Source organism: Corapipo altera, unplaced genomic scaffold (genome assembly GCF_003945725.1).
Source record: "Corapipo altera isolate COAL_440 unplaced genomic scaffold, ASM394572v1 44, whole genome shotgun sequence".
NCBI lineage: Eukaryota > Metazoa > Chordata > Aves > Passeriformes > Pipridae > Corapipo > Corapipo altera.
In genome coordinates this window covers 13,805,152-13,832,685 of record NW_020884880.1, presented here as the reverse complement: position 1 = coordinate 13,832,685, position 27,534 = coordinate 13,805,152, and the positions used below count along the sequence as shown (strand labels likewise).

The 27,534-nt window shown below is 41.5% G+C and overlaps 1 protein-coding gene across 1 annotated transcript in view; it reads right to left on the bottom strand.

Annotated features, from left to right (window-relative positions):
* PLEKHA8 (pleckstrin homology domain containing A8) overlaps window positions 1-26,315 on the bottom strand; it is a 28,157-nt gene extending 1,842 nt beyond the window's left edge. Inside the window, exons 1-12 of the mRNA XM_027639306.1 lie at window positions 26,204-26,315; window positions 25,379-25,534; window positions 23,583-23,707; window positions 22,018-22,176; window positions 21,077-21,117; window positions 20,234-20,391; window positions 17,560-17,719; window positions 17,067-17,152; window positions 16,385-16,443; window positions 15,667-15,797; window positions 15,093-15,163; window positions 13,762-13,823 (exon numbers count right to left, since the gene is read on the bottom strand). Coding sequence (XP_027495107.1) covers window positions 13,762-13,823; window positions 15,093-15,163; window positions 15,667-15,797; window positions 16,385-16,443; window positions 17,067-17,152; window positions 17,560-17,719; window positions 20,234-20,391; window positions 21,077-21,117; window positions 22,018-22,176; window positions 23,583-23,707; window positions 25,379-25,534; window positions 26,204-26,225 — 1,230 coding nt within the window. The 5' untranslated portion in view covers window positions 26,226-26,315. The remainder of the gene's footprint in view (window positions 1-13,761; window positions 13,824-15,092; window positions 15,164-15,666; window positions 15,798-16,384; window positions 16,444-17,066; window positions 17,153-17,559; window positions 17,720-20,233; window positions 20,392-21,076; window positions 21,118-22,017; window positions 22,177-23,582; window positions 23,708-25,378; window positions 25,535-26,203) is intronic.
* Window positions 26,316-27,534: the final 1,219 nt, after the last annotated feature.

Genomic DNA, 27,534 nt, shown 5'->3' with positions numbered 1-27,534 from the left:
AGCTTTCATGCTCCAGTACATTCAGATAAACCATCATAAACCATCTGGTGACCGTAGGGACACATCACTCTTTTGCCATCATTTGACCAGAGATTAGTTGTCAAACCCAGCAGCAACCCCAAAGCAGAGGCGTGGGACCAGTGGGGTAATGCTGGCCATCTCACTGGTCTTGGTGGGTGCAGTGAGGGGCAAAGAGGCTTGCTCTGTGCCAGGACTTTTTTAGCAAGACATTATCTGGTGTGAAATGCTGCAGGATTACAGCTTCTAAATAAAGCCCGGAGAGTTGTACCTGTTGCTGCCTTGGGTAAGCAAGCTCTGTGTTAAACTGTCTGAGACCAAGCTGCTATGCTAATTTAAACATGTCAAATATTTGTTCTCTGCTCCACACTACCACATTATTTGATAAGCAATAATGTCCTGTAGGTTTGTCAGGGAGTAACCACATGGCAGGGAGGACTGAATTGCTGTAACTGGCCCATGGGGCAAATAGCTTGACATTATGGAGTTTGTACTGGGTACAGGCAAGGAAGAACAAAGCCCTAAGGACATGCAAATAATGGGATTATTCTTTCTGCATTCAGCAGTCTCTTAGGCCATTTGGAAGAGGAAACCCATCCTCTCTTTACCAGTACTGCCCCTGTATTTTGCAGCCCTGAGGATGGTGGGACTCCAGCTGCAGGGTAAAGAGAGGTAAAGCTTCCCTTGACATGCAAAACCCCCCAAAAGGCCGTGAACGATGTCTCAGCAACGGGGCATCTGCAGTACTGTAGGGTGATGCCAGGTGGCTCAGGTTTCTCTCCTTCCTTGCAACATTCATGTCCAAGTTTCACTGCTGTATCCATGGCAGATGCATTGCACCAGGATTTGGGAGTGGAAGGAGTTCTCCTCCACACCCTTACCGTTTGTGGTTCACCTGAAGGTTGTCACTGAGGCTGAGAGACACATGCTTGACAGCTGTGATAAAACAAGATGGTCATACATGTCTATTTATTTAGGGATATAAAGCAAGGCAACTTTCCAGACCCTCCCTTGGTTTCTCCAAACTTTGAAGCCTGTAAGAAAAGTTCTTTAAGGCAGGACTCTCTCAGTAGATTATTTCATTGCTTCTTTCTGTTTTAATAAAAAGGGTGATAACAAATAGCTGGTTTTACAAGTTCTATTTGTGCAGAAATATCCTGCTTTTATGTGTTTTTAGGTATCTCTATCAATAGAGCAGAAAGCAGAGCTCCATTTGAGATGGTCAGTGGACGAAAAAAAATACAAATGCGGACAGATAAATCCATTCCTTGTATGGATAACAGGTACATACAGGCTGTGAACATTGCCTAATAATATAGGGTTAAGAAAATGTAAATTAATATTTAATTACTTTATCCAAAGCGGAAGAGCTTGGACAAGAGTCCTATTTCAGAAGTAGCATAGCCTGGATGTATGAACGCTCCACACAAGTAAAAGACTGATATAAGAAAACAAAGCGCTATATGAAGAAACTTTTGGGCTGGCTGATAAGAAGCAAGTGCTTTGAAATAGTCGGGGGTTTTCCCCAGATTCTGTCCAGGGGCTGGTCTGAGCCCCAGGGGAGAGAAGCCTGCTCAAGGTGACTGATGAAGCGTGAGGCAGTATAAGTAACAATGACTATTTATACACTGAGAGTGCACCGTAATTTAAAGGTGACAGAATACAGATCCTTAACAGACTAGTAGGGAAAAGGAATTCAGTAAGCTGGATTGAGGAAAATAAATTGTGAAATGTCCTGGCAGGATCCAATGAGTGACTGGAACATTCAGTGTGTTCCTGACAAGGGGAAAAGCATGTACAAGAAAGTTCCTGTGCCTAGCTGGCACATCTGCTGAGGTAGGGCTGTCAGTGCCTCATAGCAGGGCCAGGGGGACAGAACGAAGCTCTGTGCAGGAGAGTGGGCCTCTTTCTCTTGACAAGGGTCTCCCACTGTGTTTTTGGCAAGAAAGCTCTCCCAGCTTACCCCAGCACTCAGAGGGGTACAGGTTTCACAGAGACACCCATAGCACCCCACTGCAAACACCCCAAAAAGCTGTCTGTTCTTTGTGCCAAAGCTGTTGGTTTGGGAAAGCTGGTTGTTGCTCAGTGTGTGGGACGTGGAGTGTCGGGCTCATGAGTGTCAAATACCTGAGACCACAGCTCAAATGTCATGTTGGGGAGCAAGCAGGGTGGGCGAGGGGAGGCAGCACAGCAGAGGCTGCGCAGGCTGAACGGTACTGGCTTCCTCCTGCCTGCAGGAAGGAGGTTGGGTACCAGCTGCTAAGCAAGAAAGCAAGTGGAAAACTATGACCTATAGGAAAGGAAACTATGTGAGGCACGTCTGGTCTCTGAAGACTACAGATGAGCTGGTGATACCAACACTGGAAACAGATGCTAAACTGATTGGAAATTATTTTGGCAGAATGCCATAGCTGGAGCAGGAGCCCTGGTGCAAACAAATTGATGCAAAATGCATTCTGAAGTCTCAGATGTGTTTTGATTTTGAGAAAATAGTGAGCTGTTTTCTCTTTGGCATCACCGCAGGACTTTGCACAGGCCACACACTAGTGCATCTTGCTGAAAGCAGTTAGGTACACACTTGGAAAGTGGCCAAATGCTGCTGGTTGGCACCAGGACCCATTCAGGGAAGCAGCATCTTAGTGACTCCTTGGCTGACAGCTCTGGAAGGAAACCAGTATCACCAATTTCAGCTTCTCCTGCTGCCTGCAGAACTCCTGCACTAATGGTGACATCTCACTAAAGCAGTGGATAAACAGTGGAGGACCCTGGAGAGATTTTAACAGAACACCAGCAAAGTAATATAAGCTGGTATAAGGTGAAGGTTATGGGAATGCAAGAACACACCAAAACTTGGAAGAGCCTATTACCCTAATCCCCAAAGCTGGGGGTTGAGCCTGCACTACCATCAGTGCAGCTTCTGGTAGGGCAGGGAAGCTTTCTAAGACTGATTTATTTATTTTTTTAATGGTAACACACAAGAAACAAATCTAAAACCTGTGTTAGACACAAAAGGAGAGGAATAAATATCTGTTAATTAACACATATATTTGGGTCAATATATTGAAAACCACATGGTAATATTTTGGAAGAAATATTCCAGATGAACAGACACTTAGCTTGGTTGCACCAATGTCTAGAAGTGTCTGACATACTGCAGTATCTCCTGCAACTCCTTTTCTTAGTCCTCGTACTTGTGCTTGACACATATTCCATCAGTCCTCAAATGATAAAGAAAACTTTTCTCGTCATGGCTACAATTCAGGGAACAACTTTGTATAAACACATAAAAATGGAGTTTAAAACCTTTACTCCATGTTTTGCTGTAGCACTGAACCCATATTCTGCATTTCAATAGCACTGTATTTCCCATAGGGCAGCAAAACTGCACGCCAGCCCCACACTGCCCCCAGCATAGCAGAGTTTTCAGATGGGTTAAAGAGAACCCAACCCAGTAAAGGTTTAACTCTGCCTCATTGCATTGGTCATAGTGCTGTGAGCTTGCACTGCCTTTTCCTCTTAAATTTAGAAAACACAGGTTTTATCCATATAGGAGAACCCTAAGAAACAATATTAATGGATATTTTGATCATTACTGAATCTAATGTGTCCTCTTTGACCTTTCTATTTTAACAGCAGCACCTATATGTTCCTATGAACCCTACACATTCAGCACGGCATTTTTAATTTTGAACCGTGGATCTAGATTTCTGGAGGGATGGGAATTTAGCAGCTACTCTCACACTTCCTGACCTTTACTAATTAACATGGCAAATTGTCAAAGCTGGGGTTTTTCCCTGGGAAGATATTCATTTGGGATCCTATAATGGCAACAGATTTGCTTTTCTTAATCAGTGGAAGTTGTAGTGAGGTGACACTTCCCTGGGAGGTATCTTTTTGTGTATGGGATTTCTATTAGAACATGTCTGTGAAAGTGCTGCTGGTCTGTGTTGGGCTGTTTAGAACAAGGCATTTTGCAGAGGAGACCAACAACTGTGCTCACAGTCCCACCGCACAGCTGCAGACCTCTTTGCCACAGCCAAGATATCCTGCTCCCTCTGCTCATGGACACATTTCAGCTGTACAATAGAGCACTACAGTGCTGGTTGGCAAATCAGTATTGCAGCTCACAGGTAGAAGCCAGGTTTTGAGGCATTAGCTTGTGGGTTTTGCCAAAGCACTGACAGTCAAGGGGCAGGTCTCTGGACACTGTGATACATGATGGCCCCCAAACATATCCCTCCTCCTCTTCCAGTCCAGAAATGTCAATGGAAAGAAGTTGTCTGCATGGCTGCAGCAAGTTGCAAATCACTGCTTCTCTGGTGAAAACAGACATTTGTTCAATTTGTCTCTCGCATGTCTGCATGGAAAGCTAAAACCTCGTCTTTCTGCAAGAACATCAACCTGTGATCTCAAGTGAGAAAAGGAAACAGTTCATTTTAACAGTGCATGTGAGGGAAGTTTTGATGGACTCTGTACCTCTTTCAGTGTCTCTATGTACACCCTCTTTGTTTTGGTGTGAAAAGCTACAGTTGTCTACTGCAGTGTAAGACAGCACAGATACCAACACCAGAAGTGCTGACTTTGTGTAGGACAGAGCTCTACCATCTAACTGTGACATGTAAAAGCGGGGCTTCAGAGGAGCTGCCAGGTCAGAAAGTGAAATGGACTCTGATTGTGGCACAGTTGATGCTTCAGGAGAGCAAAGCAATCTGTGCCATAGCTGCAATGAACATGACAAGTCATTTCCACATTCCCATGGCATAGGGCCAAGACGGGTCTCAGAGAAACCTCTAAATGCATCAGTAACACACCTGTTGTTATTTAGCTGGAACTGACAGGGTCTCACGACTGATAACCTGCTCATTTCCTTAGGAAGAAGAAGATGAATGAAACCCTGCAGTGGTAAAAGAGGAATGTGACCTCTGCCCTGGAAGGCTTTCTGAACTATTAGTTCCTCACTGAGGTGCCCAGCTACCAGCCAGCTCAGCCCCAGCAGTTGAGATACAGTGATGATGCGTTTGAGGCTCCTGCCAGAGCTCAGTCCTTGCTGAAGCAAAAGCAACTCTCGGCCTTTGCAGGATGATGCTCTGGGGCCTACTGCAATTAGAAGGATCAGTTTCCTGTATCCCATGGGAGACAGCCAGCTGTAGCTGAGCAGTGCTGCTGCAACAGGATACATGCATCCTTCCCCTGCCACAGGGCTGGTCAGACACAGGCAGGGACTTATCTGCTCTGCAGCTGAGAAAATGCCTCTGCTGGGTCCCAGACCTCCAACTCGTTGTTGCCATTTAACAGAGGTACTTGCCCTCGCTAGAGAGACATGATTGGGTATCACAGATCTGCTGTAAGGTCCACGCTGTGTTTATATGGAGAGAAAGAAAAGGGAAGAAAGGGAGATATTACACACACATTCAAGAGCACCAGTCTTCATCTGCATCTAAAGACAACCACACAGGAATTTCTGAAGTCTTTGAAATCTCTATGGAAGAAATTCAAGACCACGGAAAAGAAGGACAAATAATACATGAAAACAGAAATTCCTCTCACACTGCCAGGCTAGGTTTTGTAACTACAATCTTCACATATTTACACTGGCCAGGGACCCACAATCATATGCCAGACACAGCTTTTATTCTCATAATCTGAACAGCCTCCATGTGTGTCAACATTCTTCATACAAAGATACCTACAGGTAGTTTCTATGAACCAGAAACATACTGGTTTTGACTGTCCACACAGTAACGAGAACAGATGCAGTCCTCTTTAAGAGCACCATAGGCCCTATATTGTAATAAAAGAAACAAAATCCATGCAAGGAGAAAACGAGATTTTAAAACATGCTTATTTAAAATAAGTTTATTATAATGAAATAATATAAAAGTCTGACAAAAGTCTTAACAATGCTCCAAAAGAAGAGACAGATGCTGTATGATTTGAGAGATGATGCAGACTGGAAACTTCAGAGTATTTCAGACTGAACTGCTTATGACAGCACAGTTTGTGTCATGCTTATACAGAGAGGTGATTTTGGGGGCATAAACAAGCCCTTAGAATTCAGTAAATTTAAAGTGTGAGGCAATATACCTTCTCTTCATCTTTCAATGTATTTTAGTATGTATATAATGCATTTGAGTAAGTAAAGTAAGACTTGCAGTAAACTCAGCTTGACATTGATAAAATGTATGCCCAAAATCAGCTTGAAAAAAGAAAACAGGAAACCATAAAAGCAAGCTGCCTTGGTTTTCAGTTTGATTCCTGTATTCTGGAATGCAATTTACTTGTTTAGTTTCAAGTAGATGTAAATCTCAAACTTTCAAAATTGCTTTAAATAAAGGAATCAAGTTTTGGACCCCTCGAATGCTGCAAAGCAAAAGAAAGTTAACACACGTAGTGTTAAACAGAAATCAGGAAATGAAAACAAGGATGTTTCATATGCAAAAATATGAAACCTTTAACACATCTGGAGTGTATGGGGGGAGAAATCCTATACCAAGGAAGGGATATTAACAATGACAATCAAAGACTACATTTTGAAGAACTGCATGCCAGTGGGATGATCCATGTGTGTTTAAGTGAATGTGTGTTTAAGTGAAGCATAATATGGACATGTTGTAACTTCAAAGCAAGTGCTTAAATCCTCATGTAAGCTGTGAGCAGCATCAGCTACAGCCTGGGTTTACTCAGAGTCAAAATATGCTATGATACCTCTTATGCACAAGGGTGATTTTATATTGCCTAGAGCATTCAGTAGTTTGCAGGGTTTGTTCACCAAGGGGCTACAGAAGGTGCACACAAGGCTTGAATTCTGTTATCCCCACCCCCACCCTTTTTATTTTGTTATGTTATCTGCACTATGCAGGCCAGAGAAACAAAATAAAATTAAATAATAAAAAAAATAAAACAGCAAAACCAAAACTCCCGTGCTTTCACTCCCATGAGGCAGAACTTCCAAATCTGAAGTGCCCCAATTTAAATTTCATTAATGAAATCAAATTTAAAGTAGTGTGGTTTTCCCGGTAAAATGTCAACTCAGGGTGAAACTTCAGAGAAAAATAGCACATTCTCCATCTGTATGTCTTGTTGCCTGCCAAAGAATTCAGGTCTGAGTTTCCAAGTTTATATTTGTATCCCTTACAAAACTTCCTGCTTTGAATTCTTATAGAGAGATGCTTCGACGGCAACAGCTCTCATAGTAAAGCAGAGGACAGTGCATGGAAAGAAAATACTAGGTTGAGGAAGAGGGAAAGCTGGGTAGGAACATGCTAATGATCTTTCCAGGTGTCCGAAAGGCAGTTTAAGGTTCTTTAAAGCTTTTCACAAAAGCTGAAGTGATAACGAAAAGAAAGGGTTGGAAGGTCCAGCATAGGGACATATGCAACACTGTTTCCTATAATGGTTCACATGCCTTTGCCGAAGCACGCTGCAAACAACTGGAGTATATTTTGGGCATACTTTTTATACATCCAGTCAACCAAGTGACACTTTTCAAACCATGAAACATTTTAAAAGCAAACAGCTGTAGCTTATATCCTGATGATGCTTTACAAAAAGCTTGTAAGTGAAGGTATATGGCCCTTAACTTTCAGTGCATCTGTTAAAGGGAGACCCACGGTATAAGTGTCAAGATGTGCTTAAGTTTACACCAAAGCACTTGAGTATGCAGTTCATATTCTAGAATTATAACATCACAGAACTTCAATATGGAACTGAGTATGGTGTCTTAAAATAGCAGAGGGGGCTCCAAAACACAGTTTGTTTTAAAAAATTAACAATAAAATAAATAAAATAAATAAAAGCATCCCATTGCTAACAGAACTTGACTGGAACTACTTGAGAGCTCTGCTCTAATGCCAATGATGCAATGTAACAAAGATGGGTTCATAACCTCTATTCAAATATGCTATCATTATTCAGTACTAGATAGCACTTTTATCAGATTGCTTTGGGATTTACCATGTCTCAGCAAGGATGTGCACTGGACAGACACTGCCCATGTCATATGCTGTATCAGAGTTCTACACTCAGCTACACTAACTTCACAAAAAGCAGCCTTACTCCCCCTATGGTAAGGCTGTGATTACTCTTATTTCACCACGGATAAGTAAAATCCCTGAGAATATGCAACTGTTAGACATTGCAGGAAACAGCCAAAAGCATTTCTAAAGGAAAGGGATGCAAAACTTTAGCACAATTTAAGAAACGAAAGCAGTTCATGTAAAGTATACAGAGCAAGGGTGCTGTTATCCAAGTCATATAGATCTTTACCAGTACGCAGGTCAGTTGTTCATAAATGTCAGCCTTTAAAAAAAACAAAAACAACTACAACAGAGAAAACAACCCTAACTAATGAACAAACCAAACAAATCAAACAGGAAACACCGACCTTCTCTCCAATTCTAAATTTGAAGGCCAAAAATTAGTTGTTTGTTCTCTACAATTATTAAAATCCAAAGCCATCCACTCTGCTTGCCAAACTGACACCACAGGAAAAGAAGGTGCATTGTCTAGCAGTGCATTTGCTTCCACTTGGTCATCTGATCTATTGCATCCTTAGAAGGTACAACCTGGAGTTCAGCTCTGCAATACACTGCATGGGTTTCTTTCTCAGTGGTTGTTTGACTGCAAAGATAGCATTCGTAAGTCTTGAAGTGCTTAACTGCAAGAGCAGTGCATGGTGAAGTGCAAGTTTTGAAGGCAAGGAGACCTCGCTCAATGCCTTCTCTGAAAGTCCCCCATTTAAGAACAAGTACACAGGGGTTTCCTGAAGCCATGGTCTCCTAAGAATTTTCTTAAGCACCAACTCCAGAGTTCAGAAAGACCAATTTTACACAGAAGGGTAAGACGGGAAAGCCTGCTCTGAGGCAGGATGTCACGCTGATGAGAAGATACACAGTGTAGAAAGCTCTCTCTTAGAAGATGGAAGAGAGTAAGAAATTAGTAATTGCTGAAGCTAGCGGTTAAGTTCTTTACCTATGAAATATAGCCTCCTGATTTTTTGCAACAAACAACAGGTCTGAAGCACACTTAAAAAACTAGTGGTTCTTCTGATAGTTAAGAACCAAACCAAACAAAAAAAACCCTCAAAAATACCTCCAAATATTTTAAGTGCTGAATACACTTTCCTGCTACTGGAAAAATTTAAGAGCAAAAAGGGAAGTCAATTTTCATCATGATCTGACAGTCAATTTCTAGAGAAGAGGGATCTCTTCCTGGTCTCCCCTTAACCCAGCTGAAATTTTGTGGAAATGTGGTCTCCATTACCTTTCCAGAGCATTAAGTTAAAAACTGTTAGGGCAAAGTTTCTCACAGAACAGTTGAAAACCTTGAGGAAACCACAGAGGGTGGAGAGTTGGTTGTTTTACTGCAGGGGTGGTTTCTTTGTATTCATTCTTAGAAGAAGCAGACAGCTGAATACCAAAAGCCCTCTGCTTCATTTTTAGCACTGGGCGTAGTGAAATAATTGAATAGAGTTTTGGTCAAAAGTTTTGACTTTGCACTCAAAACATGTACTACTTAATTTAAGAGAATCCAAAAAACTAAAACCTGATTCCTGCTGATTCTTCTTGGATTATGTAGGGACTACACATAGGTACAACTCAGAGAAAATGACAGAACAATGAAGCCAGACTCTTTAAATAGTCTTGATGATTTTTGAGCAGTCTTGGGAATCCAGAAAGGTCCCAGCTGACTGGAAGCTGGCAAACATTGTCCTGATTTTCAAGAAGGGGAAGAAGGAAGACCCTGGAAACTACAGGTTTGTCAGCATCACTTCAGTGCCTGGTAAAACTATGGAAAAGATTATTCTGGGAGGTATTGAAAAACATTTGGAGGACAATGCAGTCATTGGTCACAGCCAGCATGATTTCATGAGGGAAAAATCCCGCTTGTTGAACCTGACTTCCTTCTATGACAGGGTAACCCACCTAGCTGATCTAGGAAAGCCAGTAGATGTAATCTTTTTGGACTCCAGCAAAGCTTTTGATACTCACAGTATCCTTCTGGACAAAATGCCCAGCACATAACTGGATAACCATGTAACGCGATGGGTGAGCAATTCGCTCACGGGTCCAGCACAGAGGGTAATAGTGAATGGGGTAACATCAGACTGGCATCAGGTCACTAGTGGGGTTCCACAGGGCTCCATCCTCAGCCCACTTCTTTTCAATATTTTCATTAATGATGTGGACACAGAAATCAAAGGTATACTAAGTTTGCCAACAACACTAAATCAGGAGGAGCTGTCGATTCCCTCGAGGGCAGAGAGACCCTGCAGAGAGACCTCAACAAATTATAAAGATGGGCAATGACAACTCTATGAAGTTTAGCAAGGCCAAGTGCCAGATTCTGCACCTGGGACAGGGCAACCCTGGTGTGTGTACAGACTAGGGAATGAGAGGCTGAATAGAAGCACTAAGGAAAGGGAACTGGGGGTCCTGGTCTATGGCAAGTTGACTATCAGTCAGCAGTGCCCTGGCAGCCAGGAGGGCCAACTGTGTCCTGGGGGGGCATCACGCACAGCATCGCCAGCCGGTCGAGGGAGGGGATTGTCCCACTCTGCTCTGCACTGGGGCAGCCTCACCTTGAATATTGTGTGCAGTTTTGGGTGCCACAATATAAGAAAGATATTGAGCTATTAGAGTGTGCTCTAAGGAGGGCAATGAGGATGGTGAAGGGTCTGAAGGGGAAGCTGTATGAGGAGTGGCTGAGGTCACTTGGTCTGTTCAGCCTGGAGGAGACTGGGGGGAGACCTCTTTGCGAACTTCAACATCCTCACGAGGGTAAGTGGAGGGGCAGGCACCGATCTCTTTACTTTTGGGACCAGTGACAGGATCCAAAGAAATGGCATGAAGCTGAGTTGGGGGAGGTTTAGGTTAGATATCAGGAAAAAGTTTTTCACCCAAAGGGTGGTTGAGCACTGGAACAGGCTCCCCAGGGAAGTGGTCACAGCACCAAGCCTGTCTGAGTTCAAGAAGCATTTGGACAACCCTCTCAGGCACATGGGTGTGATTCTTGGGGTGTCCTGTGCAGGGCCAGGAGTTGGACTGATCCTGATGGGTCCCTTCCAACTCAGCATATTGTATGATTCTATAAAATGCCTAATTAGAGTCCTGGTATCTTTCTTTATACAAGTGTGATGATGGCCTTTTCTTCAAGTATCATATGCTTTTCTTAAAGCTCACAATGCTAGGCTCTTTAGAAAAGATCAAGTATTCAGTGTGGAGGCTCCTGTCACAGAGCAATGCAGGGCAGCAGGTCTGCAATACATTCATTTTACTGACAACATGGTTTTTAGCACAGCAAAAGCCAGTATTGCTTCTGTGAGCATGGTAACACTGACTTCTGTATTTATGAAGACTTACTAATTCTAAGTACCTCATTAGCACAGTCCTTAACCATATCACTAGCTAAAAGGACTTCTTTATTATTCTTAATAGCAGCAATGCTAAGGAGCACATTTTTATCTATATCAGCAAAATGGGAAAAAGGGGAAACCCTACTTTCTTAATTTTCGGTCACTTCTAAATAATTACAAAAGTCAAGATTTGTAATTGGTCCAATGTGTAATAATAGCTCCATCACAAATTCTAGCTTCCCTATACTTTCTTCATTTCACATCCACTTTCATGAAGTTTCTCCCCATACTGGCACAGCCTAGGTAGGATTCTAATGATATCTGCTTTTTAAACTGCTAGCTGTATTCAATTTAAAAGCGAATATTCTGGTTTTGTGTGATTTTGATTTAAGAACCCCCTAAAACCCAAAACAGAAAATCCCACCAAAACCTTAATAAGCCAGGATGATAGACATGATCTTCAAATGCTTATGTAAAGCACTGTTGAAATTAGCTGGGCTCTGTCAGTCTGTGGCAGCAAATTTCTTGTGGTCCACTTGCAGGAGCTGACAGGGAAACCACAGCACACACTGGGAGCTGGTCAGGGAACACAACACCCTGTTTCAAAGGCTGGTTTCTGGGGCTGCTCAGACAACCAGTCACACACATCTGTGGTGAAGATGTCTGTAACATTTGGATTAAAATATTTATTTACTTTAATAAATATTTATTTAATGCAAATATTTAAGTATTTGCATTAAAAAGCCTCAACCAAAATTAAGGGACAAACTCACTGCATTGGAAGCTGGTGTTCAGCTGCCCTTCTCTTCTGCTACCACGGTAACAATAACGCTCACTACCCCTGCCCTCCTACACCATGGCAGGGAGCAGGCACAGGGAGTGGGAGAGGAAGAGCCAGCAGCACCTGCCTGGGTGCTGTGCTGACAGCACACAACAGCTCTGCTGCACATGCAAGTCTCTCCTAAGGTACAGGAGCAAAGGCCAAATTCTGCTCTGTTACTTTTATGAGGTGAAGAGAAGACGAAGTGCACAGGTAGAAGAGAAACAGTCAAAAACATTCATCACAGACACAGTTATGACCCAAAGAGAATCAGTACCTCTGCATCTAAATGCAAAACAAGCATAACAAAAAAAATAAAAATCACACAATCTTCCCCCAAAACAATCACAACACCCTTCCCACCTGAAAAGATACAATGAACAGAAATGATGTACAAAAAAAACCAAAAGGGAAGAAATCTTTGTTAACAGACACAGTCCCTGAATTTTTTTAAGATGTGGTCTTGCTGTAGTCATACCACCTCATCTGATTCCAAACCATGTACTTCATAGAGAGTGTCCAAGATATTTAGCTGCTTTTCCATGGCTGGTAAGTAAATGTTGAGGTCCCTCTGCATTCCTTTGTAAAATGTTTCTTCCTGAGGATCACACTCCTCTACAGACAGAGCTGCCACAAAATCTTCATACGTTGGAGCTGCCCTTAAAGCCAACTGGGAGAGGAACCAAAGCTTTTATATTTGCAAAATAGAACAGGAAAAGAAACACAACTAAAGCCACAAAAACCTTCTAAGACCTCCCTCTTTGCACTTAGACTGCATAGCTTTAATTTAATTATGTGTACATGTATATGTTAAGAATTTTAACTACGAGGGAAGCTATTTTATTTTTGTTTGTTATTATTTTTGTGTAGATCTCCAGTTTAAGACATCTTCAGAGAGGCCTGATTTTTATGAAGTGTCTGTGTATCATATTTTGTACAGATAAATAGCATACATTAGAAATTTATTAAGTGCAAACCCCAAATAAAGTACAGTTTGTTAAGGGAGGTCCCAATCCAGCGTCACACACTTCAGCACTGAGTTCTCAAAATGGTTTTTAGAAAGCTTTCCCCAGCATTTCTGTTTCTCCCAGTCAAAGTCACTACTGCCTGGACGAGGCTTTCCTTTTGTAATTTCAGTGATAATTTTCCAGGGACAAACACAAGGGGGAGCTGCCAGATTGGATGAAAAATTTTCTCTAGTCAACATATTCTACTTCAATTCCCCATACATTCTGCACTAACCCTTCTTGAATGCTCATATTCAAAGACAGATCAATCTTAAGAAAAGAAACTTCAAATCTTCATTTCTTTCTTTAACAGCCCTGCAAGACCATGCTTAAAAACACATAATAAAAAAGTGTGCATGCAAGTGCGATCTGCCTGTTTCATCTCCAGAAAGCAGGTTCCACCCTTAAAGCCTAAGACCAAACAGTGATAACCACAATCCTCACCTTAAAAATAAGGTTCTGGCAAAGGAATCTAATAATTTTAATACCGTTTATTAATTACACAACATATGATCACATGAATAATACCCCCAGCTCTATCAGCGACCAAGGTAAATACTTACCGCAAAGACCCCTCGGACAACCCAACCATGGTGCTGCCGTAATGTCTTTCCATAAGCATTGTCTTAAAGAAAAAAAATTATAAATCAAGACAGAGATGTATGGCAGTTTTAAGTCTTCATCACAAAGAGATCTCAGAGATTAGAAATGACTATTTAAGGGTATATTCTTGTCACTGGATGTAAATAATGGCTGTGTCAGAGTACTGAAGTTATGACTGAAAGGAGATGACAGATTTGGGATTTCTGCACTAGGCTCAGCTCTGCTGTTAAATCTCCTTCCAACCCATTCATGGCAAGAAAGTTTTCTAACAGACAGGAAGGCAAATGTGAAGTCTGAGAAAATACTATACAGGGTGAAACTCCAACAGTAAACTGAAACTACACTGGTGATACAAATATGGAAGAACTTTCCAGGGGAAGAAAGGGAATGAAAAAGTGGGAAGAAAACCAGCAGCATGGCTCTGCTGCAGGCACTGAGCAATTCAAGGAGTAATTCAATGCTGAAGCCTTCAGACTCAGAAGGTCAAATAAATGTCTTGACTTGCCATAGTGTTTAACACCCACATATGGTAGCAGTGTATTTACAATCCCACTTCCTAGAGCTGCTACATACTTCAGTGTAGTAGTTCATTTTATTAATCCTATAGGGTGACTGCTTAGCTGTTTAAAAGAAGGTAAAATAAAAAGCTCTAAAAAAAAGCTGTTTCAAAGCTGTTTTAAAGGATTATTATAACATTAGACTTCATGCATACAGAGAGGGCCTTACTCAGGAATAACCAAATCAAGTCTAAGAGGGGTTTATATTTTGTTTTGTACTTGCTGTGGCCATTAGCCTGCCTTGGTAAGTGTCAGAAGTTGTGCACTTGAAAAAAATTCCTTCTTCTCTGTTACAAACTCCCTTCTAATGGATGCAGGCAATTCACAGCCATACTGGCAAAGAGGTGATTTCAAAGAGTCATGGCCAATCTCACATGGAACTAACAAACTAACAAAACAGCAATTACAAATTTGGGAGCACTCTTGCTGCAAACTAGTAGAGAAAGTGGAATGAGACAAAGCTCTTGGTTCCCTAAGACATGACTGTCTCCTCTGTCAAAATTATGCCAGTTACAGGAATCTTTATCTGCTAACAAATCAACATTGACCACTTATCTAGTAACCCATCCCAAGGCAACCATTTAAAAAACCTCTGCTTCCAAAAATGTTAGGTCTTAGAGACTACTTGCATCACTTGTCACTGATGAAAAGAAAATACAGGTTCTAAATGAGGAGGAAAGTAGCCAAGTACGTAAATTCAGAAGTACATGAAGAATAAAGCAACTGGCACTTACTCAGAGCTGTTTGGATATTCTTTTCCCCATTCTTCACTTCTGTCAAAAACCCTTTCAAGAACTTCAAGCCTCTGTCAGGATGAACCCATGAAATAAAAAGAAACCACGTTTATAACAAAGTAACCCAAAGTCTAACAAAGCCCCCAAAGTTGCACTACAACTCAGAAGAGCAACAAAACTCAGAATTAAGGAGTTATTTTCTTTCTGAACAAAAAAATGCAGCCACCTCCTCCAACGTCTTTCCCAGCCCAAGGGAAAAAAACTTTGCTAAACATTTCTGCTGCATCTTGAAATCATCTGCCTGATGCTCTGGCCCAGAAGGATTAGTCATTCACCGTAACTTCACTTGCATGGGGGAAAAAACTCGGTGTCCTGGAATTGCTTTTTTCAGGCCTTTTGGCAAAGTTGCAGTGATACAACCACAGACAACACATTAATCCTGAACCTGGCCAGTTTGGATTGATGAAACCTGTGGAAAGTAATCAGTTTGCTCCATGTACACAAGCTTGCAGTGGTGAAAGACCTCTCATTGCACCTTAGCAGTTCATAATGTATGCAGATATGAGGTCATTACCTTTTCAGCCACAGGAGAGCCTCTGTAGCAGAGTTTCTAACTTGTGCTACACCTGCGTTCACTTCATGGAGCACGATCTTCTGAAGGGTATCAAACTCTTCTTTGTTGGTAATAAATTTCTGGTTTATTTTCTGAAGAAAATACAACGAGTAAAGCTTCAGGTTTTTAAGACCAAACAAGGACCTGTCCAATAAATACCACCCATTAACCAGGACTCCTTCCTGCTAAGAGATACTACAGATTCACAAGCATGTCACATACTCCCCATGGCATGGTTGCCCTGCCAAGGTGGGCACGTTGGTCCAGGGCACCACTCCAGACACATCTGCTTCTTAATGCATTAACTTCCTCCTGCTTGGCTGAGCGAAGGGGTTTTTTTTCCCCTCCATTTGTTTTACAGCTTAAAGTCAATATTGCTAACATCACAAACCTGTTCAACTCAGAATCAAAGTCATATTCATTAGGTGTAACAGATGTTTTACTTGGCAGTCAATCAAGTATTTTTATAAGTTTGGACACAACTGGATTTATTAAATACAGCATGTACTGTAAGAACAGAATTAGGGGCATTTTAGTACTCTGATCTGACAGATGGTAACATTATCAAATATTAAATAGCCTACCACTATTGACTCCTACCACATATTTTTGAGTTTTAGTGCCTAAAATAGATATTTTGCTTAAAAACCAAAAACCAGTGCTAGAAATAAGCTGTTACCTTGATGTTGCCTACAAAATCCATTTTAACAGGAGCAAAAACAGTTGGTCCCAGCTTGTCTAGGAAAAAGAAAAAAAGGACATATTTTAAAATAGTGTCTTTTTCCAGTCCTCATGTTTTAGTAACAATTAATTTAATTTACTCTCTTAACAATGCTTTAAATGGCTGGAGAATACTAAATGAGTGATGCAAACGCAATTTTTCTTTGGTGTACAACCAGTCCACCTCAGTCAGTACAAGCATTAAAACCCTCTGACCTACAGTCTGCTAGTCTTCAAAAGGGTGCATGCTCACAGGGACCTCACATCCACTGTTAAATGCAGGCAGGGGGCTGCACTAGTTGGTGACAGAAGTTGTTGGAAAAATCAAACAGATTACAGTTGATGGTGTGCTGGCAGTTGTACTGGATGTGTAAGGTATTTATACTGCTCTTTTGAGGGGAAGAAATTGCTGTTCCAGACAGACCACAGGTTTCCAAGCTGTTTATACATGGGTCCCACGTGAATGAGAGTGGATTCTCTTTAAAGCCAAGGAGTAAGAAACATGTTCTGGTACCAACCAAATTGATCTGCTGATACTGTTTCTACTATATCACTTTAGTGAAGAAACAAATTTTCTAAACTAACTGCTCCACCTTTTCTTGCAGCTGGTAGCAGTAAAAAGGACAAGAGAAGTTGCTTACCCAGAACAGGCACAATTGCATAACATGATTCCAGAAACTCCTCTGTGGGTATGCCCTCCTCCTCCCGAAGTTCAATATCACTGAACCTGGCGCCAAGGACGAGCAGAAAAGATTGTCACCTTAACAATTCCTTTTGTATTACTTCTAATGCCAAAATTACATTTCCTGTCCATGTCATTTGCATAGAGGTAAAATTTATAGACGTGAAACCACCAACATAGCTTTTGTTTCACTATGTTAAAGTAACTGACTGCAGAAAATACACATTTGGTGGTGTGCATGCAAGACCTGCAACTACAAACAAGGAAAAACCTTCCACTTCATCCTGTACAGTTAATTTTACAAAAGGTATCATCTTCTAATTACTGTGCTGTAAGCAGTCTTGTTAAATAATCTCAGTAAATACAGCTTTACAGACAGAAAAGTCTTAAAAATAAGTCAATTAAAGACTTAACAAAGTTTCAATAATCCTTTTAATCGAAATCTGTACTACCTATTGCTCATGACACTGAAGAAGGTTGGAGAATCATTTCCATTTTTGTCTTCCTCACACGGAGTCAATCTACTTAAAGAATTTGTTTCTGACTGCAACAACTTGTGGGCAGCATAGCTTTCTACAGCTTGCAGCTTGTCCTCTCCATCTTCTTTAATGCCTAACATTTACAGGAAACAGAAGAAAAACAGACAAAAAACCAGTTACATATCCATATTGTTATTCCTGTTCTTCAAGATGCCCTCCTGTTCGAAGGAAGGCACTTGAATACCTGCATCATTCAGTTTAAAAGTTTCCCTGCCAGCACCATGACTCTCACTACAGGTCTATTGGGTGCTCAGACAACATTTCAAACATTTCCCTCCTCATTTCTTTTAGTCAGACAGACCAAGCACCATGCACCAATGCAGGTGAGCCCACATATCCTCAGCAAGGACAGCCTTATGAGAGAAGAGCTTTGAAGAAGCAAGTAGGTGCAGCAGGGAGCAGACTCATCTCCTTGAAAGGAAGATTACTTCTCATGTGGCTGTAACTTTCCCAGTACTGTAAAAGTGGCACAGTGCACTTTCAAAAGCAAAAAAATAACAGTGACTTGCTTGCTCCTTCTGATAAGCTAGCAAACTGGTTGCTTAGACGGACACCGGTATGATATCAAAGACTGCTATGCTCTCCCCCATTTCCACAAATATCTTTAAAGTTTCCCAGAAAAAGATCCATGTGCCTCTTCCCTGCTGTGATCTATTTTATTTCTTCTTTGGGGTCAAGTACATCTGTTTCAAATACATACAGCACTACACAAGCACTTCCGAAGGAAGACAAAATCTTCCTTATACATCCCATAGGTGGTAAGACCTTCTGACCTCATGGAGAACTTCTAGAACAATTCAAGAAGCAAAAACAATAGATTCACAGCATCTGCAGCATACAAGCTATGGCTACAGCACATCTTGCTGGAAGACTGTCAACTAGGATCCCAGATTTCCCAGGGAATGTGTCTCTCCAGGAAAGAAATATTTTCAAGTGTCAGTGAGGTTTAGAGAGAAACCTGAAGCAGAACTGAGCTTCTGGCTGAAGGGATCAAGCTGCAAGGAACTCTCTTCCTTCAAGTGACATCTGAAAGCACACTTGCAGAACCACTGAATAAACCTGGTGCTGCATGAAAAAAGAACCACTCACACCAGTAGCAGCAATGAAACTTGAGCCATTCTCCTCAGGGCAGAATAAAAGTGGCCTCAGAGGTCACTGACATTAACAATCCAAGTGTCTCTCCTAAGGAACTAGAATTTGAGTGATGACACTGATGTGTCCTTCACCAAGACACACAGGCTGGTGAGCAGAGAAACAGCCCAAGTCTGCAGTGATTCCACAGGAGTGCTATGCAAAAAGCCTGGCATCCTCCAAAATTTCAAACTCAAACACTGTAAGCCCTAAACGACATACAGAAATTTATTACAGGACTTAAATGCTTGACTATTTTTAAAGACTGACTGCTCTTACTAAAAGGGAGAGAGAGGGAAAAGCATCTGAGACAGGGCAGAGCTGGTGAGCCCAGGAGCACCAAGATACAGCCATTGTGGAGAAAAAGCCCTTGGGCTGGCTCGGTAAGCCCATCTCATACAGATGGCACTGCACACCCTAACTCCACCCTGTATTGCCAGCAAACCCCTGCAACTCACATGTGTGTACACAAGAGGAGGTAGTTTTTTCTCTTTTCTGCACAGGAATCACAGTAGCTGAAATGACACCAACAATCTGACTTGAATTAGTTTAATCTCCTTGCTTTACCGCTGTTTTCTTGAGGTATTATGCTAAATGATAACACATGTATGTTATTCTGCAAGGACCTGCCGCACTACATGATACCAGCCATGGAAATGGGAAAAGCTCCAAAGAGAACTCATGTAAGAGCAAAATCAGTATGATCATTAACTTGGGCTTAAAAACTTCAGATGATTCACTGACTGTATATGTATGTTTTGGAATAACACCCAGGTAGAGAAAGCTACTGCTCAAGAATGGTACAGTCCATTCAACAGGCTGAGCAGAAATCATGTTACTTAAATAGACTTATCCAGATTACTGAATTAGTTCAACAGTATTTTACTGAAGTCAAGCACAAATTCAAGTTTCATGCTATTGCTAAGGTAATGGAAGAAATAAGATGCTTCCTAGCACATTCTCAGTTGCAGAAAAACGGTTAATTTCCTGTAAAGATTTGTCAGAGCAATCAAGAGTGACTACAAGTTCAAGCCCTCCCAGACAGGCACACAAAGCTTCAATGTCCTCCTTCTGACACTACAGCTCTACATACTAGCAGAGGTGCCAGGATTCCCAGAGGAGAGCCTCTGGGCATAATGTGTCTGTCCACAATGCAAGAAGAGTCCAAGCTCTGTCAGGCTGTATTGTTTCATAGGTCAATCAGCATCTGGAGGGCCTCAGCCTGTCCAAAAAAGAATTTTTAATTTCCTTACCCATTCAGTCTCAAGTAAACCATCAAAAAGGGCAGCAGGAGCTATGCTGAGAAGACTCACAGAGGGCAGACACCAGATTGAAACAGACTGATATTCCCTCTCTGGGGAAGCAAGGGATTGGTATTCTCACAGGCAGCCTACACATCCCTTCATTTACACTTACAGAGTAATGATCCTGGATAAGAGACAGTGCATATAATTACCTGCCAAATCCTCTGCTATGTGATCTTCAACAGAAACATCACTGCTCCCCTCACTTGTTTCCAAGTTTAAACATTCCAGACTTTTAATAAGCGTTTGCTCTTGATGGTTAATTTCTGCTTTCACACAGCCATTTTCACAGGGGTTCAATTCCATCTGCCTGAAGAAAGGGAAAGAATAACAGTTAGTGTATAAAGCATTGCTTGGTAAGCTTCTTCCTGCAAATACAAGCAAATAACAATAAGAGAAAAACAGTTGACAGAAATTATAGGCTGTCACAGGCTGCTGTGAGCAAAAGGACTTGTCTAAAATAATAAAAAGAACTGTGCAGCTCTTTGCAGCAGCTCGGTCTCAGCTTGCAGAGTTCAAATATATTTACAGTGATCTTTATTAAAAAGATACATAATCAAAAAAATACAATTACAAAAATGAAAATCACAGGCAGGTACTGTAACTAAAAGAATATTCCCTCATTAGTAGTTAAAGAGGGGATCCTTGCCATCTACTCCACAAATCATAGTCTGCTCACCATCAAAGATTTTATGAATTTATGGAGTGGAACTTAAAATGCAGGAATGAGCACTGAAGCGGGAGAGAGCTGGCCGGTGATTGACCTGTGAGTCAACCAAGTGGATTGCTGAGAAAAATAAAAGGGAAAGGGCTGATATGGAAGAGACATGAAGTGGGTAAGCCAAATCCCTTTTGTTGCATCTGCTTCCAAGTATGCATTTCAGAGTGACACAGTTCTGCCTGCATCAAGTACTAGTAAGAGTAAAGCAAAAAAAGGAAAGGACGCTACCAAAAACAGATTAGAAAGAGATTGACAGTAAAGACTTTTATTATACCTTTCTGTTGAGGTGTGACTGGACAAGACAGAGTGCTTTACCTGAAAGATATGGAGGGGGAAGAATATTCTTTACAGAAAGAAGATAGTATCATGCATCTCAAACTTCACATTTTATTAAACACAAGTTGGAGTCAGAAAAAAACCCCTCACTAATTCTCTGACCTGGAGATTGTATACAGACAAAAGTGAAAAAGCTTCTATATTATTATACCATTGCAATATTGTAAAGAAAAAAAGAAAAAGGAAAAGAAAGAAAATCAAAAGATTTCTTTCAGAACCTAGCTAGGAAGTGTCAAGTGAGACACCATACAGCACATGGAAAGGAAACAAAGTAGTGAGTTTCCTTTGCAATGTTTTCCTTATTTAAAAAAAAAATTATGAGAAACCAGAAAAACATGAGGCCAGATATGGTTAAGTAATCATTTCTCAGATGCAGTCATGTGTCTACCTTCCTACATACACCTTAACCTTCGGTTTGCCAGAGATGCTCCAGTTTTGTGCCTGTACTTATGGATCCAGGATTCAAGAAAGTGCCCTTGTCATTAAAGAGATAAGCTCATCAGCTCCCACTGGCGTATTACCACAGATCTGATGCTGCTGTAGCTTAGCAGAGTTATAATTGCTGTGAGCTTCCACAGTGCATGAACTTGCCATAGAGCCAAGGTACTTTGAAACATCACTGCCTGCACCTGGAACTGCAGGCCCTGAAAGTTAACGTTTAATAACTTTCACCTATCGTTAAAGGTTAAGAGATCAGTCACTGCTTATTAAAAATGGCCTACGTTGCTTGAAAACCATAAGAAATGGCAGAGTATGTCCAGTGTAGGACTACTAGCTATCACATTCCCTAACACAGTCCCTACTTCTACAAATGCTACTTTAGAAAAGGATGCCTTAGCATCCCTGTCAAGGCTGAGGGAAGAAGATACTGGCCATTACCTTGCTTGTTCTGAGAACTGCTAAATTTGGGGATCCAGGTGGGGTCTGATGCAGTAACTCAGAAGTGAAGGTAGTATTTGCAATCTGCATACATTCTTCAAGAGTCTTCAAGAAGGTGTCACAGGTTGATTTTAACAGAGCTCCCATATCAATCTCATTCTGTGGGAAGAAATCAATTGGAAGAAATGGACTTAGCACATAAGATCAGTTTGGAGCAACTAATGTCTACAAAGCCCACAGCTGCTACAGTCACGATTTCTAGTTAACATGAATTAAAATTCAATGTGTCAGCTGCTTAGAGAACTGGCATCACATATTACTGGGGCTGTGTCCCCTCGCAGCACTACCACTTGTCAGCCTCTAGTACAACAAGCTTAGTATGTTTGTGTTTTAAAAGCCATGCCTATTAGTTACTTATCTTGTTGGTGTTAGAAGTGTATGAAATACTAAGCCTGTATGCATTCAACATTGGCATTCCAAGAAACACCACTGACAGGAGAAATGAAAACTAAACAAATTAAATAGATACAGGATGATCTGCAGATAATAATTTCAAAAATCCCACGAACAAAAATTTATGGCAATTGAAAAAAGGGCAGAATGAAATATCACATCACCACAATACTCTTCATCTCTGTGCAGTGCAGTTATTGATGCTGAAATGCTTTTAGCAATAACTCTTTCCAGTTAAATGCCAGTAGGAAAGATGGTTTTCCCCCAGATGCATGAAATACAAGCTGGATAAACACTACATTACAGGTCAACACCTGTGAGCTGCAAGTTCGAACAGTGCCTCTTAGTCATTTGTAAACTACATCATGCTTCTGTACTGTCTTTTAATTCACCAGAAACAGTTTATCAAGTGTCTTTGCAGAGATTGTTTGGACATACAAATGATTAACCTTCAGGTGTTTTCCTTGTGTTCTGCACCCGAGGACCCATCTGTCCAGTGAGAGGCATCCTGGAACTCCACATCAACTTCTCTAGCAAGTGAAGTGCATCCCTCTTCACACATTTCTCTCTCAAAGCAAGGGGCAGATTGCTGTCACTAGAAGATCCTTCTTAAATGAGGCTTCTTTGGTCAGGAAGATTTGAAAGGTTTGAAACCAAAACTTAAGTGAGGGTAACTAGGCAATTTTGTTTCTTTTGAGGTCTGCATCATCTCTTGACCTTCTAATGGTTTTGGTTGTGTTTTGCTGAGCAGGATATTAGACTCAGGGGCAGAAAAATGTGCACTTCTTGCAAGTTATCTTTTTATAAAAGATCTTTTTTTTTTTGATCCATTATACACATGATCACCTACAGAGATGTTATTGTCTAGATCATAGATACCAGATCACATCTCACTACTCGCTAGCCCAACTCTGGGCAAGGTATTTGCAACAATGGAGTATTACTCCATTTAAACAAGAACTGTTGTGTGAGCACATTATTTCCCACAGGATCTCTGCAGAAAGAGGTTGCAATATTTAGTAACTGTGAGTGAATACTACACTGGCTAACCAGAAAAGTTCACAATGCTCAAGACTTTACAGATGTGGTCTGCACCAAAAAAAGAGCTGTACCTCTGGTTCTGATACACCAGAAATGCTTGCTTCCTTTGTTTTATGCACTTGCTGAACAAGGAGGTTACAGTACAGTCTAAGTTCAGACATTTTAGTCTTCAAGGCTTCTGTGTTTTCAGTGAACTCTAAAAGTGAAACAAAAGAAGAGTTAAATTTATTGTATTTGAGGCCAAGCAAGTACACAACATTTGACTGTAGCGGGCCTTTTACACAGCACAAACCCCCTACATACAACTTTTGTTTTCACTAAGTAGTTTAAGGTCCAAGCAATAGCACTGTTTAGATAGGGTCATAGGCAGAAAACACTGGATGTAAAAGATGCATCCTGTCCAACACAAAAGGATTACTTTAATATAGATATATATATGCACACTTGAATCATAGAATGGATGAAGTTGGATGAGACCTCTGGAGACCAGCTAGTCCTTCTCCCCTGTTTGAAGCAGTCAGCCAGAGCAAGTTACTCAGGGCCATGCCTAGTCAGGTTTAGAACATTGCCACGGATGGAGATTCCACAACCTCTCCGTGCAACCTTTCAGTGCTCCCTCATCCTCATAAGATAAGCATTTTTGCTTATGTCTCAGTGGAGTCGCTTGTATTAAAATCTATCCTCTTGTTCATTCACTGAGAAGAGACTGGCTCCATCTTTTTTATCCTCTCCCATCAGATATGCCTTTAATCATCTTAGTGGCCCTTTGCTGGACTCACTCCAGTATACCCATATGTTTCCTGCACTGGAGAACACAGAACTGAGCAGACTAATCCAGATAAGACTAATGGTCAATCTGAGATTTTTCAGAAGGTTGTTTTGGTTTTTTTTATATCTGAGTCCCAGAAATACAAAATAAATTGTCTGTTAATAAGATTAACATGGTTTAGCTATGCAAATACATCAGTAGCTTTATACCATGTGCTACTGTATGTCAGCTCATAGATACAACTTTTTAATGCTTCTAGGCACTGTGGATCAGATCCCCACTTTGTGTAGGACCCTACAGTAGCATATTTTACTCAGTTCTGATTCAGTTTGAACCAGCAGATGCAAAGCCTGGTGAAGACGCACATAAAACTAAGAGGAGAAGCAGTTCCTCACCTCAAGGGAGGGAAGTGCTTGCCACCCCCTGCATTTGCTCAGGACATTAACAATAGTTTGCTGTTTTCCCATCTTCTGCATAGTCATTGTACTAAGGTGACACAAGGTTAAGGTATGAGGTCTCACACCAACCATAATGCCATGCTTGTAAGCAACAGGGGTTTTCACTGGGGAGAAAGTGAGATTGTTGGAGAAAGCAGAGAGATAAGTGAATTAATTTTCACAGTCTCACCATGGTCAGATTTAAGTTTCTGAATACAAGTACGCACATTTGGAACCAAGTGCAAACTTTTTCCTAATTGCCAAGGGGTTCTTGAAGTGCATAAGACAGGCCAGTTAGAATGTGGAAGGAAAGGGTCTGAGGAACTTCAAAGCTCAATAGACACTGGTATGAGAGGATGGGTCTTTATATTCAGACAGCTGAAGAAGGTAGGGGTTTTACATTCTTGTACAGTCTGCATCCAGTGATCCATAGTCAGAAGCTACTTATTGTACTTACAGAATCCACCAGCACACAGTTTTCACATGATTTATACGTAGTACATTTTAAGAAAAAGCCGAAGTTTTCAAATTCCTGTCCTGAGAGTTAACACCTGAGATTTCTAGCTAATGTTCCCATTAATACATTTCTGTGTACATATACTAGGGCAAGGATGAGGAAATATAAAGCAAACAGCATGTGCCAGCAAAAGGGTATTCTTGCCTTTTTCCTTCTGTGTCCTGCTGTCAGTCAGACAGGCTTTGGCAGTTCCTAGTGCAACCAGCCATTTTTGCCTTTCAACTGCATTTCTTGCCTTCAGATAGAAGTATTGTTCCCCTGGGATAATCAGGTCCATTCGTGTGTTATCTGCAGGATGAACTGAAAGCAACATAGATTTCAGACCCTCGGCCCTTCCCAGCCCGACAAAATATCTCAACAGATATGTTAGGTGGCAGGTCAAACAGTAGTGAAAGAGGAGGAACCTACAGCTCCAACTTCTGCTGCTACCATTGTATGACTTCTCTTCAGAGTAAGGGAATGGACAGGACACACGTGTACAGCTGTGTGACAAAAGGCTATGAAAGGCAGTTTTGTGATCAGTATCATCTGGGAGTTTTTATGGAAAGGGCATCCTCTTCTGTCAAGCCTCTCTTTCAGGCTTCCAGCCTGTAACTGAACCTCAAAGATGTGGCAAATAATCCAATATGAATGAGCAGACCTAGTACTGAAGTTTATTATTCACATTTCTAGCTTCAGCTTTGTGCTTATGAGGAGTCATTTGAAGCTGTGCAATGTTCCACCGCAGCTCAAGAAAAACAGTGACCCACCTGCATGATAGAATACCCATGATATTTGAGGCTTGCAGCTCTCTCAACATTTTCAAAATACTGTGGAATAAAAACTGGCATATAGATCAAGTTACTGAGTTCCCACAAATATATACCGAAGAAATCAAGCTGTCCAATAGCTCGTCACCTGAAATCTCATCTTGAATGCAACATTATTAGACAAATTTCATGCAGCTGAGTGTTACTATATATTAGTTACCTTGAATTTCACAAACGGCCATTTGGATGCTTCCCTTACAACCCTTCCAGGCATCTTCCTGAGAGTCATAATAGGACAGGATGCCACCACAGAGGAGAAACCATCGTGGCTGCCAGCCTGAAAAACAAAACTACATTTCTCAGTTCTCTCTCTGCAATTCCACCACCTCTCTCACTCAGGACACACCGCAAATAAGGCCCCAAAGATTCTCAGTCCCCCTGGAAAATTAACCCCTTCGTAGTAGCAAGATTTGTGGACAGGCCTGGACCTTGTACCCCATAACCCCTGCTTCCTGGCACCTGCATGTCCTTTCTGCAGGCAGCTGGACCATGGCTGTATGTGTCTGAGATGCCATATGTCATTTTCAGTAGTTTTGGTAACATGGCATTACTGACTCATTCTCTCTTCCAAGTTCACCCCTCAGTTCCTTCCATCACTCCTCAACCCACTTCTTCACTCTTCACAAAAGCCACCCCAGCTGTCTTGCCTCCCAAGTCATCTTCCCTTGCAGAAAGGGCTAGCCAAGTTATCTTGAAAAAACAACGGGTAAGAAACTCCTAAAAATCAACAGAAGGAGGGAACAGAGGCGGATGTGTTGATTTCTGAACACCATCTTTCAATGAAGCAGTTTTCAACAGCTCTTGAAACTCTCATGCTCCCCACATAAAAAGTAGTCTTGAATTACTGACTTGCACTTCTGGATACTTTTCCAGAGAATAACCAAAACAACAAGGATGGAACACATCAGTAGTTCTGGGTACACTTTTTCCCACCCCGCTGCCCAGCTTCAGAAGTAAATTACCCTTTTGGTTCTCTATTTTTGGAAGTACTATAGCAGTACGAAAAGTTAAAAACTAAACCAGATATGACAGATGACATTTATGTCTAATTAAAACTACAAGCTCATTAACTTTAGAAGAAATGAGGCAGCAGTGTCACTGGAGGAAAGCAGCTTTCATTACTGAGGTGCAACAAGCTTCCCTGGCCTGGACCAACGGAGCGAGATTCTGAAGCTCCTACACTGTGCCAGCAAACCACCTCTGGGAAAAACACTTGGACAAGACCATGTGGGCTACGTGGCTCCTAGGTGTTTTTGCAGAGGGGCATCATTTCTGCTGCACCAGGGCTCTGCCAACCAGCACAGCACCGCAGGAGTCCAGGCTGGGCTTGGACTGATACCACACTGGAGGAATGACAGCTCTCTACCAGCTAGAGACTGATTCCTTTGGGCTGTTGCTGAAACCAAGCACAACTCAGTTTAAGGTCAGAAAGCCCTAAAGCCTCAGGGTCAGAAAACCCTAAAGCCCTCAGCTCAGTAGGAGTAGGGTTTG